The 13,005-nt window shown below is 34.3% G+C and overlaps 1 protein-coding gene across 13 annotated transcripts in view; it reads right to left on the bottom strand.

Annotated features, from left to right (window-relative positions):
• The window catches only part of ZC3H13 (zinc finger CCCH-type containing 13), a 94,672-nt gene that overhangs the window by 8,406 nt on the left and 73,261 nt on the right, over positions 1 to 13,005 (bottom strand). For 11 of the 13 annotated variants that reach the window (XM_036889669.2, XM_036889668.2, XM_057494549.1 and 8 more), the window contains 5 exons: positions 11,619 to 12,806; positions 10,456 to 10,971; positions 7,808 to 7,960; positions 6,362 to 6,562; positions 3,155 to 3,318 (listed from right to left, as the gene is read on the bottom strand). In XM_036889669.2, coding sequence (XP_036745564.2) covers positions 3,155 to 3,318; positions 6,362 to 6,562; positions 7,808 to 7,960; positions 10,456 to 10,971; positions 11,619 to 12,806 — 2,222 coding nt within the window. The remainder of the gene's footprint in view (positions 1 to 3,154; positions 3,319 to 6,361; positions 6,563 to 7,807; positions 7,961 to 10,455; positions 10,972 to 11,618; positions 12,807 to 13,005) is intronic. The other 2 variants (XM_036889670.2, XM_036889673.2) reach the window with 1 other exon arrangement.

Genomic DNA, 13,005 nt, shown 5'->3' with positions numbered 1-13,005 from the left:
GGAGAGAATTATGACCTTAACTATACTGAGTTTTCTAATCCATGAACACTGTATGTTTTCTATTTATTTAGGTCTTTTGACTTTTTCATTAGTGTTTTGTAGTTTTCAGCACATAGATCCTGTACAGGTTTTGCTAGATTTATACCTAAGTACTTCCTTTCTGGGGGAACCACTGTAAGGTTTTTTTGTTGTTGTTGTTGTTAACATTTTGATTCTCAGGTGCTTCTATATACTACAGAGTATATGCAAATACAACTGCTCTTTGTATGCTGACTTTGTATCCTATGGCCTTGTTGAATTTACTTTTAAGTTCTACCAGTATTTTTGGTAAATTCCTTGAAGCCTTGTATGTAGGTAAACGTGTTCACTGTGAATAAACACAATTTTACTTCTTCCTTTCCAATCTGTATTGTCCTTCTCTTTCTTTTTCTTGCCTTACTGAATTACCTTATTTAACCCCCAGTAAAATGCTGAATAGGGGTAGTTAAGAGTAGACATCCTTGCCTTGTTACTGGTCTCTGGGGGAAAGCTTGCAAATTTTTTACAGTTAGGTATGATGTTAACTATAGGTTTTGGTAGACACCCTTGATAAAGTAAAGACTCTAATTCCAGTTTGTTCAGAATTTTTATTGTAAAGGGATGCTCAATTTTGTCAGATGTTTTCTATCAATTTATATGATCATGTGTTTTTTCTTTTTTAGTCTGTTAACATGCAGATTAAGTTGAATATTTAGAATATTAAACCAGACTGTCATTCTGAGGATAAACTATACTTGTAGTGTAGCATTCTTTTATATATTATATTACTAGATTTGATTCCTATGGTTTTTGAGGATTTTTATGTCCATGTTCATGAGAGATATTGATACTGCAGTTTCTTGTGATGCCTTTGCCTGGATTTCATATGAGACTATTGCTGACCTCATATAATGACTTAGGAAGTTTTCCTGTCTCTTAAATTTTCTGTAAGAAACAATGTAGAACTGGTATTATTTTTTTCCTTAAATGTTTGGGAGATTTTGCCACTGAAACCATCTGGGACTGGTGATTTCTTTTTCAGAAGGTTTTTAACTGTAGATGCAACTAATCTGAATAGTCCTGTCTGTTTCATCTACTACTTGAGTAAGTTTGGACAGTTTGTGGCTTTTAGAGGAATTGCCATTTCTTCTAAACTGTCGTGTTTGTGTTCACAGAGTTGTATACAGTATTATTATCCTTTTAATATCTGAGACCCATAGTGATACTGTTTCTTTGATTCTTGTTATTGGTAATTTGTTTTTTTTTTCTTTATCAATTTCATTAATCTCTTCAAAGAACTAGCCTTTGGTTTCATTAATTTCTCTAATGCTTTTCTATTTAATTTAACTGATTTCTGGTATTATTTCTTTCCTTCTGATTGCTAGCTACAGGTTCTGTACAGCTTTAATATTATAATACCGAAATGAGATTTAAACTCATTTAAACCAGCTAAGTACTGTCTTAGTATCATGCATCTATCTCTTCTGATAATGTACTAAAATTTATATAACTAAAAAACAATCATTCTCCTAAGCACAGATGATGCTAATAAACGGGTTCAACAGTTTTCCTCACTTTCTTTTCATCACTTGGTAAGACATACCATACCACTCATCTCAATGAATGGTTCTATTCTATATTTTTCTTTTATAATCATATATAATTTAAAGATTTTGTTTTTCTTAGCATTTTTCATGAGGTCATCTAACATCTAAAATTAATTTTTCTTTACTTATAGCCCTTCTTTTCAGCTTTTGTGCTGATATTTTTAAAACTGAGCAATCAGAAAGCTTGCAATGATGTTCTTTAGATGGATCATTTAAGACATTTATAATATGCCATTATAACTTCTATAATGTGTCATGTGCTAGTTAATGGTCTGTGCCTTGTATTGAAGGATTATAAGGTTCTGACAATGATTCTCAATGAGAAATTTGCAAGGATATTTTTGGTTGTCACAATTTTTGAAGGGTACTATAGCATATTAGAGAAGGAATCAGGGTATGTTACAAATTTATTTTTTACAAAAAGGGATGAAAATACAAAACATACAGTCTTTCTCAACTGAGGATCCTTACCTAAACCAAACAGAAAATAATCTGAGTAATTATTTTCAATTCAATATCAAAGGTGGTAGTAACAAGCACCATTTTAAATACATAATAAAAATGTTATTTCATTACACAAATGTTTAAGACACTAGGGCTTAATTCTCTGAGAAATTTCCAATTGAGAAAGGTTGCAAGGAGAGATGAGCACCTAAGCAGTAGAATAAAGAGAATTAAGTACATATTGAAATGGAGGTGCAAATGAATGATTACAGCAACTCTGTCAAAGGTAATTCTGGGATGGGCCTTTAAGTAAGCAAGACTTTAAAAGTCTACTCCTCCTATGTTTCTGTTTCCATCTTTGCAGACAAGTTCATCCTTTTTTATTCATAAATTTAATTTCCTCCCCAAATCTGGGTATTCTTCCTTAATGAAGTATGTTTTTCTTTAGCAGTGTTTTCCTAAATGTCCCCAAGAAAAAAGCTAATGAAGTAAATGTTTCTCTGACTTTTTAGGACCAATTTTCTTTTGTCATACTACCCATGCCCTCACCAACCCCTAAATAAAAATCCCAGTTTCTTTACTCTAAAAAGCCTAAAATGATTTTAATTTCTCTTGATCAGATTTCTTCCACATCTAAATTAATTTCTATTTATCTTACATTTCAATTCCCTTTATTCTCCTCAAGTAAATGCTTACATATACCTGTATTTATTTTCCTTTTTTCCAACTTTGGTATATTCTCATAAACAATATTCCTATAAATATCCTCACCACTCACTGGGAAATATTTTTCCTTTATCTTTAATTTAAATAAATTTCTAGTATGTTTATTATCAAGAGACTTTATGCATCAAATTTTGAATAACAAATTATTATTCAACACAAACGTTCATCAATACTACTAAAATGAAAGGTACTATAAATTCAAATAGAATTTCTCTCCTTCACATGTATAAAAGATTAGGAAACCAAACACAGGAAAATAGATAATGAGACCTTAATTTCACCTTAAAACAATCAAATGAAAATATGCCATTCATACTATTCAGTGAAACATTGCATTTTTTCTGAGGAAACAACAGTACCTTCTCATTTTTAACAAGCTGCTTTCGGATTGCTGAGTCCCGTCTGAAGCATAATGCTTTACAACAAGGTCCAAGATTACTAAGGAGACCTGCTCTTTCTTCTTTGCGGAGTAATGCAGCCATGTTGAGAGCTCCCAGTTCATGTTCAAAAAGACTGTCTCCATCTTTCAATAAAAATAGACATGCATTAAGTTTTCCTAAAATAGTAGAGTGTTACCAACTGCTTAGGTGAATATTCCACAAAGTCTACTTTATCAAAGTTACCAACACTGGTAAAGGCAATATATTCTCCATCAAAGACTTTCAACATGCATTATGTTAGTAGCCCTGAACAAAAATAAATATTCTGATAACCACTTAAGATGCAAGAAAAGCAGACTTGGGAGAGAGAATTTAGACAATGCTTACTGACTATGCCTAAGAAGAAAAGTTCAAGTTAAGAATTAGTGAGGTCAAATTCAGTAAATTGCTTACTATCAACTAACTACTAATTAAACTCAGGACTTTATTACAGCAAGATTCAAATGTAGTAAAAGTGACTACATTCTGTGACCTTTAAAATCATCAGGTAGGAAAGTGGTTTGGTATAACAACTTGCAAATGTTAGCCTAGATTTGGTCACTATAAAAATCTAGGTAAATGTATTAAATTAAAATCACTTAGTTTTAAGTCATAACATGTAAGGTAAGGAGAGCACATGTAAACTTTATGAAAGAATTAAGGTAAGATTTAATAAAAATAAAGAGGTTGAGTTAAAAACAGATAAAATGGGATTCACAGAAACAGAACAAGCTGGTCAGTGATACAAAAAAATAGTAGCAGTGACTTCAAAGCTAGCATTCTAAGAGTTGGCTGAGAGTACTAAAGATACCAGGTACTGAGTCTGTAACAACATGATCAAACAGTTTATTAGAGTCCACAAAGGAAAGCAATAAATCACATCTACGTAAAAATAAAACAGACACATTTGAGAATGAAAGGAACTATATTACATATTTCATTTTCATTTTCTGAACTGCAAAGCATAAATAATGAGATTATGTAATTAGCAAGAAACTAATTTCATGTAATATACCTAGTCAATAGGTTATCTACCTAGTTCAAAGGTATATAACACAAGAAAAGTGTAAATATAAAGAAAAACTCAATACTAGTTCATAGCCTCTGGTGCCTACCAGATTCATCTAAGGGTTTTTTAAAAATACTGCCAAGGCTCTGTTACCATATCTGTATAATCTCCACAATACCTTAGTAGAAAAAAGGCAGTTCCTCAGGTGATTAGCCAACCAATGACACAGTTATATATACATACTATTAAAAAACATCCCAAATTAACTATCATGCCATTATAGATGTAAATATAGAAGAGCTCTGCTTTGAGCCCATGCTCTTCCTTAAAAACTGCTCATTAGAACAAATTTTTTTTACTGGGATCCTTACCATTTTGTGCTTTGACAAAAGTAGAATACAAAACATACTGCAGACCCCCCTAGAAAGTATAATATGGCTCAATTTTCAGTCTTTTCTGGTTTTGAACTGGCCAGCACCAAATTACTCAAGAAATAGACTAAACACATGTAAGTACACATAAAACAAAGGAACCAAAATATTGTAAAAGTTTAGCTCAAAAGAATTTAATCACACTGCAATCAGAAAATCTAGACAAAGCAATTTAAATTTCAGTATACATGTAAGATTCCTGTTTTAAGCCTTAGAATTAAAAAAAAATTACATATAGAGTGGGGATATACTTTTTCAGTATTGGGACACTGAAATAGACCAAAAGGAATAGAAAAATCCAGTATTACTAATTTCAAAAACATTTCTTGAATGCCTACTATGTGTTAGGTACTGTTCTAGGCAATGGCGTAAGTAGTAAGAATAGATCATTTGACACTGGATCTAGCAGTAAACAAAACAAAGTCCTATTCCTTAGGAAACATATTCAGCATTGCATATCAGGTTCTCCAACACAGCTACCATAACAGCAAAAAAAATAGGAGAGGTCTGATTGGTAAGCAACAATTAAATCCCTATTTTATATTTTCATTATTTAGGTTATGTCATCATTAAGTCAGGGCCAAACTGTTATTTCCCAGTTAGCAAAATCAAACTAGTTTTAACTTGAAATGCCATTACCAAGTCACAGAAGCAAAAAGCTTTAAGGTGGATAAGACCTTAGTTAGAGGTTTGATGCCATTATTTTATACCCACAGGAGTTATTTGCCTGAGGTCACAGAGCCAACCAAACAAGGTAGAGTAGGGCAACAATCCAAGAGTTTGGTCATTTGTCTAGTTAATACACATTCACAATTATAGTTTATATGTTTTATATACATACATTCTGTGTTTATTGGGACATATTAAAATCAAGAGTTTTACTGCTTATGCTAAACAGTTGAAAGACATTAAACTCATAAAACAATCTTTTTTCAATTTTATTTTAGTAAAAAGCCTAATTACTTTTCTTACTCTCATGAATGATATAAAATTAGTGTTGTCACTTTTGCCTTTTACCTCCTCTCCTTCATTTTGCCACCTACTCATCCCCCCTCCCTATTACTAAGATATCAATAAGCTGCCAAAACAAAAAGTAAGTACCAGATAAAAGAAATAGCAAAATAAAACCCCACAAAAACTAAAGTGTTCTGAAATAATTAAAAGTTGTTGCAATAAGGTCTAAAATCAAAGTGACAAAATACTTTAAATAGTAGCAGTTAATATTTACATGTCACCCTATGTCAGAAACTGTTGTATTTTACTTATATAACTCATTTATTCCTCCTAACAATCTTATGAAGTTGGTGGTGTAATTATTCTTAGCTTTCATATGGTGACACTAACTCAGAGATTGAGTAATAGTCAAGTGGTGTGCCTACTGGAATCCAGACCATCTGGTCTAGAGACAAAGCTCTCAATACTTTTTTAATGGCTCATCCCAGACATCTGCATTTGGGTAGAATTCCGTTTCCCAGGGGGATAAGGTTGCCAAGACACCCAATTTGCTTAGATATGAAAACATCTGGTCCACTTTCCCAGGCTCTTCTTTGTTTAGCCCTGGGCATACCACTGAACACTTTAACATTTGAACTTACCTGTTGAAAAATAATTTTGATACAGAAAGGTCACTGTACTATTTCTGCAACTTTTCTATGGGCATCTTAATAGTTAAAGCAGCCATTATACAGTCAAGTGGAATGGAATTACCTTTAGGTTTTTCTAAAAGTCTCTGACATGTTTCTTTGACTTTGGTAAACAGTTCAGAACCTGCCAACTTTTTAGAAATCCCAACTCTCAGCATAACAGCTCCAGGTGTGAATTTTAAGAGTGCAGCCCCAGGCTCTCGTGGTTCTTTTGGATGCTTTGGCATAAGGCCAGACCAGTCCACATCTATCACATCTAATGGATCTGTAAAAAGTTAACAGCAGTTTTTTTATACCAAGAAATAGCTTTTTTTGTTATCTATATAAAAATACAAACTGCAAAATCAGAAAGCATTAAATAACAAGTACTTTAAACCAAAAATATTCTTAAAATGAAAGCTTTTCTATAAAGACTAATACTTAGAATCTAAGGGTCTTTACAAATAAAAAGGCTCCTCCCCCAAAAGAAAATAGGCAAGCACACAAAACCCCAAGCAAACCCATTCCTATGAATAACTCATTTAAGTAGCTTGAGAGCTGCCCAATGAAAGTGCTCCATTATTTTAGCAAGATTAGGTCTGACATTTTGAAGCTTTTTACCATAATCCTTACAAGGGTTAAATCTAGGAGTATATTTAATTTGTATGCATGCACTGACACAAATATATTGTATTTTAAAAACAAATATTTCATTGTGAAATTAGTTTAAGAATCAGTTGCTATTATTAATACTGAGAACAAGTCATTCATACTGACAAGGAACAGCTGAGAAAACTAACAAAACAATGTTCTATTTAGGAGTATCTCATAGCAGGTAATAAAAAAGATAATGTACATACACACCTTCTATAGTAGTAGAAAAAAATTATGAAATATAAAAGCAAATTGTCAAAATACAAATGCAATATTTTACATGTGCAACAAAGGAAAGCCCCTCATTATGGTAAAAAAAAATAGTAACAGAAAGAATTGGATGATTCATCAGGAACATGTTCATGGTGTAGCCACTAGAATAAGCTCTAGCAATGTACAAAGTACTCTAAGTGGAATGGTTACTGAATTTAGAAAAATCATGCAGGTATATAAATAGTGTTTCAAGATAATTTCAACTACTATAAACTTTTGAAAGGTCATTTCAAAAGTTGATTTGTGGCACCACAGCTGAGAAGTTCTGTACCATTTACTTACCATCTAGAACTCTGCTAGACAGTATTCAGTATTTGGTTACATTCTAGGTCATATGCTATGAATCAAACTCTGGAATGGAAATCTTAGAATTTTACTATTTTAAATGAGGCCCTTTCCAATTCCCAGGCAACATCTACTTAAAGATAGATATTACAACAATATAGACAGTAATTTTCATTTTACTGGTCTTTCAACCTTAAATAAAACATAAAGGGGAAAATTCTATCTTTGATAAATTCACACAGCTTGAGAAGAAAAAAGTAATACTTTAATACCATAAATTAGACAATTTTTATGTTCAACTGCCTCTGCAAATGATTACCTGGCATCTTCTCCTCATCCTGCTGGTCTTCCCTCTTTTCAGCATCACCTGCCAGAATTTCATCTAGTTCATCATCACTGATTGGTTCATATCCTTCTCCGGCACCAGATCCTAGTGAATGTGCATCATCTAACTTGGACTCATCATCTCCTGCTAAATAGAAAAATTAATTTTGTGTCAAAGAGAGCATTAAGGGGAAGGGATGTCCAAGTGAAACCAAAGAGGGAGGCTGTGCACACTAAACAATCTGAAAGAGCATTTTTAAATCAGAAAAATCATTCAAAACACTTGATAATTTCAAACGAAAACTTAAAAATAAAGTTCAGTTAAATATAGTTTTAATGGCAAGAATACAATATGAACAGCAATATCAAAATAGATTGTAAGATTACAATTAAAATGAGAAATAAAAGCTACCATTAACATATTAATGTTGATTGTTATTTTTTATAAAACTTTTAAGTCCAAATTTACCAATTTCAAAAAGATGCAGTCATTTCTTCACCTAAATAAACTCATTAATTAAAAAAAAAACTTACTAGCAAAATTTATTTGAAATTTAAATCTTAGTTTATAATATTTAGCTCATGATATGAAGAACTTTCTAGCAGTGAGGTAAAAATGTGTCATCAATTCCCTCCCACCTCCAGTTCAACTTTCCTATTCCAATGCAATTTTTACCAGAATGCTGGAATACAATTTTAAAATATCTTTGCTGGCCCCAATAGCACATACTCTATTTCTTTACTTTCCCAACTCTTTTCAACCACCAAGGCTAAGCTCTGGCTCCTGGTGAGTAGGTTGTGAGCTTATCCTTAAACTACGGAATATGTCTAACATTTCTAATCACTAGTATTCCACACGCTTTACTGAGTTTGTGACACTAGTTTTCAAAATTTATCAGTATGCTTTATGGGTATAAATCTGTAGCAAATAAAATATAATAAACTTTGATATGCTTCTAATCATTTTAGTAACTTTTTTGTTATATTAAATTCTATAATAACCTACCCAAACTCCCACCATTCACTTCTAAGGTAACCAATTGTAATAACTTCATTACATAAACATACATCTAAACTTAAATGCAGATAATGGATAATAAATTTTTCAAATTTATCCAACTCATTTTCCTACTTCAGGTGAGTAAAATTTTTTATCTCACAGCAGATACTTTACCTATAAATTTCTATGTTATGTTATCTGTGATCACAACCAGTAAATTATATATTTTAGGGATAAGGGGCACTGACTCTCATCACAAGGGAGCTATTATAATGATTAATTTAATTATATTCAATTATACACCAAGGTTAGTACTATGGCTCATGATTTGGGTTATTTATACTCAAACCTGAGATGAAAATGTATGTGAAGAACAATGAGGTAGAAATGTTTTTTGTTGAGTAGAAAAAATATATATACCGATGGCATATTGGAATATATATCAGACACCAAAACATGTAAGGATGTCTGTAATTTTAAAGGAATGTAAATTTTACTCTGGGCTCAATGGTACATTACAGCAAATAAAAAGAGTAATAAAATATTACTGCTTATATAAAAGTACCCAAGAAGTTTCCTGGACTCATGAAATGGAGAGGTTTTTGTCAGAGCAATGGTGTAAGCAATGGTACCAGAACAGGACATTCAGAATTTCCAGAGAATTCTCAGGAGAGCCATCAGTATTGTTAACGTAGGCTATAATATACCAAAGAATAAGATGTGGGGCATCTATGTACAGGTAGAACATATTTTCATTTGTTAGCTATTTATGGTGTCCTTTCTGTAGTTTTGATAAAGAAATGAAAAGGTCCCTAACAAAGGGGTTGAGAACAGTGAGGAGAAAACAATGGAAAAACAATTGCAATACAGTGTGTGGACGCTATAAAAGGTATATAAATAAGGTGCTATGGCAAGTTTAAAGAGTAAGTGCCTTTAGCAGAGAAGGTCCAGAGCAAATAATGCATAGATGGACTTGCAGTTTGAGTATGAAAGAGAAGATAAAAGGGAAAAAAGGTCCATCAGGCAATGGGAAGATAGGGTGCAGAAGGCTGGAGGATGCAGCCCATTCAGAGAATGCACAGGCATGAGTCAGTCCGCACAGCAGATCGGGCTCCAAGGAGGAAGAGTGATGCCCAGCACACCTGAGGCTGGCTCTAAGTGCATCGAAGGGTGGGAGTAGGTGGTGCCAGTAGGACTCTGTAGTCACTCTGTCATTAAATGAAATTTCAGGTAGTGTGATTACTTTGCATATTTGTCCTCCACTGCCCTAAAATTAAGAGCCACAAATAGTTATTTGAATTCCTCTCTGAACCAAGAAGTCATTTCGGTTTTTATGATTTTTATTTCTTTTAACATCTAAGAAAAGAAAGTGATAACTATTTTGAAACATCTATAGACACTGCAGTAAATTGTCTTTTATTCATTTAGGAGTATCTGAACAAAGTCTACCTTGGTAGCACTAATTTGCTACCATGGTTTTTAAATATCATAGGGATTTTTCTTATTTAAGGAAATCTATTTACCCTAACAATGGAACCAGTATGCCTATCAGTATATGACCTTTCATAAGAAAGTTATTTTGTTCCCTATGAAATCTGAAAAAGAATGGAGCAGTATAACAGACAAAAGAGTGTGGCACTCACCTTCTACACTCTCAGTTCTCTCAACTTTACTTATATCTTCAAATCCCTGCATGGATCCTAGATCTTTATCCATTCTTTCTTTATCCAAAGCCAGAGTGTCTCGGGAAGTGCCTTCTACGTCTCTTTCATGTTCACTCTCCAATTTTGCTTCACTGCGTTTTACAGACTCTACTTGAGAAGAAGTCTCAAAAATTCTGTCTCTATCTCTGTCCCTTTCCACAGAATCAGAAATTAGCCTCTCTCTCTCCCTGTCCAAATCTCTCCTTTTGTCTCGTTCTCTCTCTCGTTCCCGTAATCTGTCCCGGTCCCTGTTTCGTGGCCAGTCTTTATCAGCATCTCGGTCCCATTCTCTCTGCCTTGTGTCTCTCCTCTCTCTCTCCCGCTCTCTGTCATGCTCATATCGAGCCCCTTCTTGAAGCCTATCTCTACTATCAAACGACCCAGATCTTGAATGGACCTGTCGATCCGACTCAGGGGAACTTCTTCTTGAACTATGGCTTCTTGAATCCTGCCGATCTAAAATACACAGAGTTAACGTGATAAAACATAAAATAAAATGCTTCATCTTAGGGTTCTTTAGAAGTTACAGTTGACCTTTTTCTATATCTCCCAGTTATCCAAGTAATTAATTTTAAGGAAAAACTGGATCTCTCTCAAAGTGCTAGTTAAATATGTAAAAAGTGTGTTTCCCTGTCTAGTTCTACTATAATCACAAAGTATCTTCAAAGAGGTAAGTACATGAAATGGTTAAGCATTAACAGAACTTATTTCATTATCGGATCTCTTCCTCTATCTCCCTACCTTATTTTCTGTGGTCAAAAGAGAAGGCATTGGTTGCAGGAAGAAAAGTAGGAAGGTTACAATTTTAGGCATCAATAAGGGACTTGAGTATACAAGCCCTTCCACCAAGAGATACTACTATAATCCTGTTATTAAAACCGACTGACATCATTGAATGTACCTCTGTTATAATGTTGGTATTAATGTGGTAACAGGTAACATTTTAGTGGGATGCTTAAGCTTTTAAATTCCTTGAAATTATGGCAGCGTATAAGTAACCAATTTAGCATTTACTTTAAAATTATAGTTTGTATAAAATATAAAGTTGCATAAAATACATTAACATAGGAAACACTGGCTAGATTATAATTCAATTTTATTACCTGAAGAAGTACTTCGACTGGGTTCTCCACGCTTTAACTGATCAATCCTAGATTTTCTCTCTCCTGTCATTTCTAGACTTTTTGTTTTCTCTCTGTCTCTTGAACCACTATGCAGCACTCTCCTCCTACCACTCTGGTCATCTCCACTTCGGTGAGCAGAATCATTGGAGGGGGAGCGCAGACGACCAGATGTGTGACTGCGATTACTCCGATTGCTCCCAAGGCTGCTGCTCCTCTTCTGGTCCATGGGCTTGCGATGTGGTGCATCTTCTATAGTAACGTGAGGCGCCTCTACTTTCTCTGCTCGTGCTCTGTGACATTTCCTATATGAGTCTTCACTGGTGAATGTGGTACTGGTGTTGGGGGCTGTGGCAGAGGTGGAGATAGAGGTAGATGTGCAGAAGGTGGCGACAGCAGCAAGAGCAGCAGGACCCGTGGCAGCCACAGGAGGAGGGGGGGGAGGGAGGGAAGACGGAGAAGGGGTCCTTCCAGGAGTAGCTCCCACGGCAGCGCGCTCTGATTCCGCCCCCTCTGCACGGTCAGGCACGTCCTCATCAGACCAGTCACTGAACGCCGTATCCTCTTTTTTCTGAGGATCCTCTAGAGTGCTGTCCTTATCATTGGAAATTCCAACCAATTCTGCTTTGGTTGTTACAGGGGGAGTCCGTGGGCCCCTCTTCTTCTTACTCTGTTGGGCTGCCTCTTCATCAGAAATATCAGAATCACCCTTGGACCTTTTACGTTTTTTTTCAACACTTTTTTTCTTCTGTGCTTTTTTTGGTGAAAACACTTGACCATCTTCAGATGCTATCTCTGTGTTACCCCTCTCTATTCCCATATCATCCTCTTTCTTTTTCTTAATAGGTTTCTTCTGAATTTTTGCTTTTTTCTTGTTTTCATCATGAGCTCGGTCAGATGTGTCTCGATCTTCTGATGGACGGTGTCCTATCATGTCCTGGGCACGAGTTCTTGAGCTTTCCATGATTTCTGTCTGTTCTCTCTGCTTATCTATAGAAGAAACTTTCTCCTTGAGCTCCTGCTCTTCATAGCGCCTTGAACTCTCTTTCCTTTCTAGTTTACGATCTTCCTCTTTCCATCTACCCTGTCTGTCTTCTGTAAGGTGTGATGGACTGAGAGAACGAGATTCTTGGGGTCGAACAACCTGGCTCAAGAGTCTATGTTTTTCATCTATACAAAGAGATAAAAGTAATCCTACTTAACCTTGTTACACCTTCACAAGGTTAACAACATTGCATGTTACATATAAATAATAATAAACCAATCTCTCAATTTTCATTTTAAAACTTTAAAAATGGCGATAATTTCAGTAAAAATAAAAATACAGCTTTGTTACAAATAGCAGAAAATGACAGTGCCATTATGATAA

This window comes from Manis pentadactyla, chromosome 17 (assembly GCF_030020395.1).
Source record: "Manis pentadactyla isolate mManPen7 chromosome 17, mManPen7.hap1, whole genome shotgun sequence".
Classification (NCBI taxonomy): domain Eukaryota; kingdom Metazoa; phylum Chordata; class Mammalia; order Pholidota; family Manidae; genus Manis; species Manis pentadactyla.
Note: the sequence above shows the minus strand (reverse complement) of the source record. Positions and strands in the feature narration are given on the sequence as shown.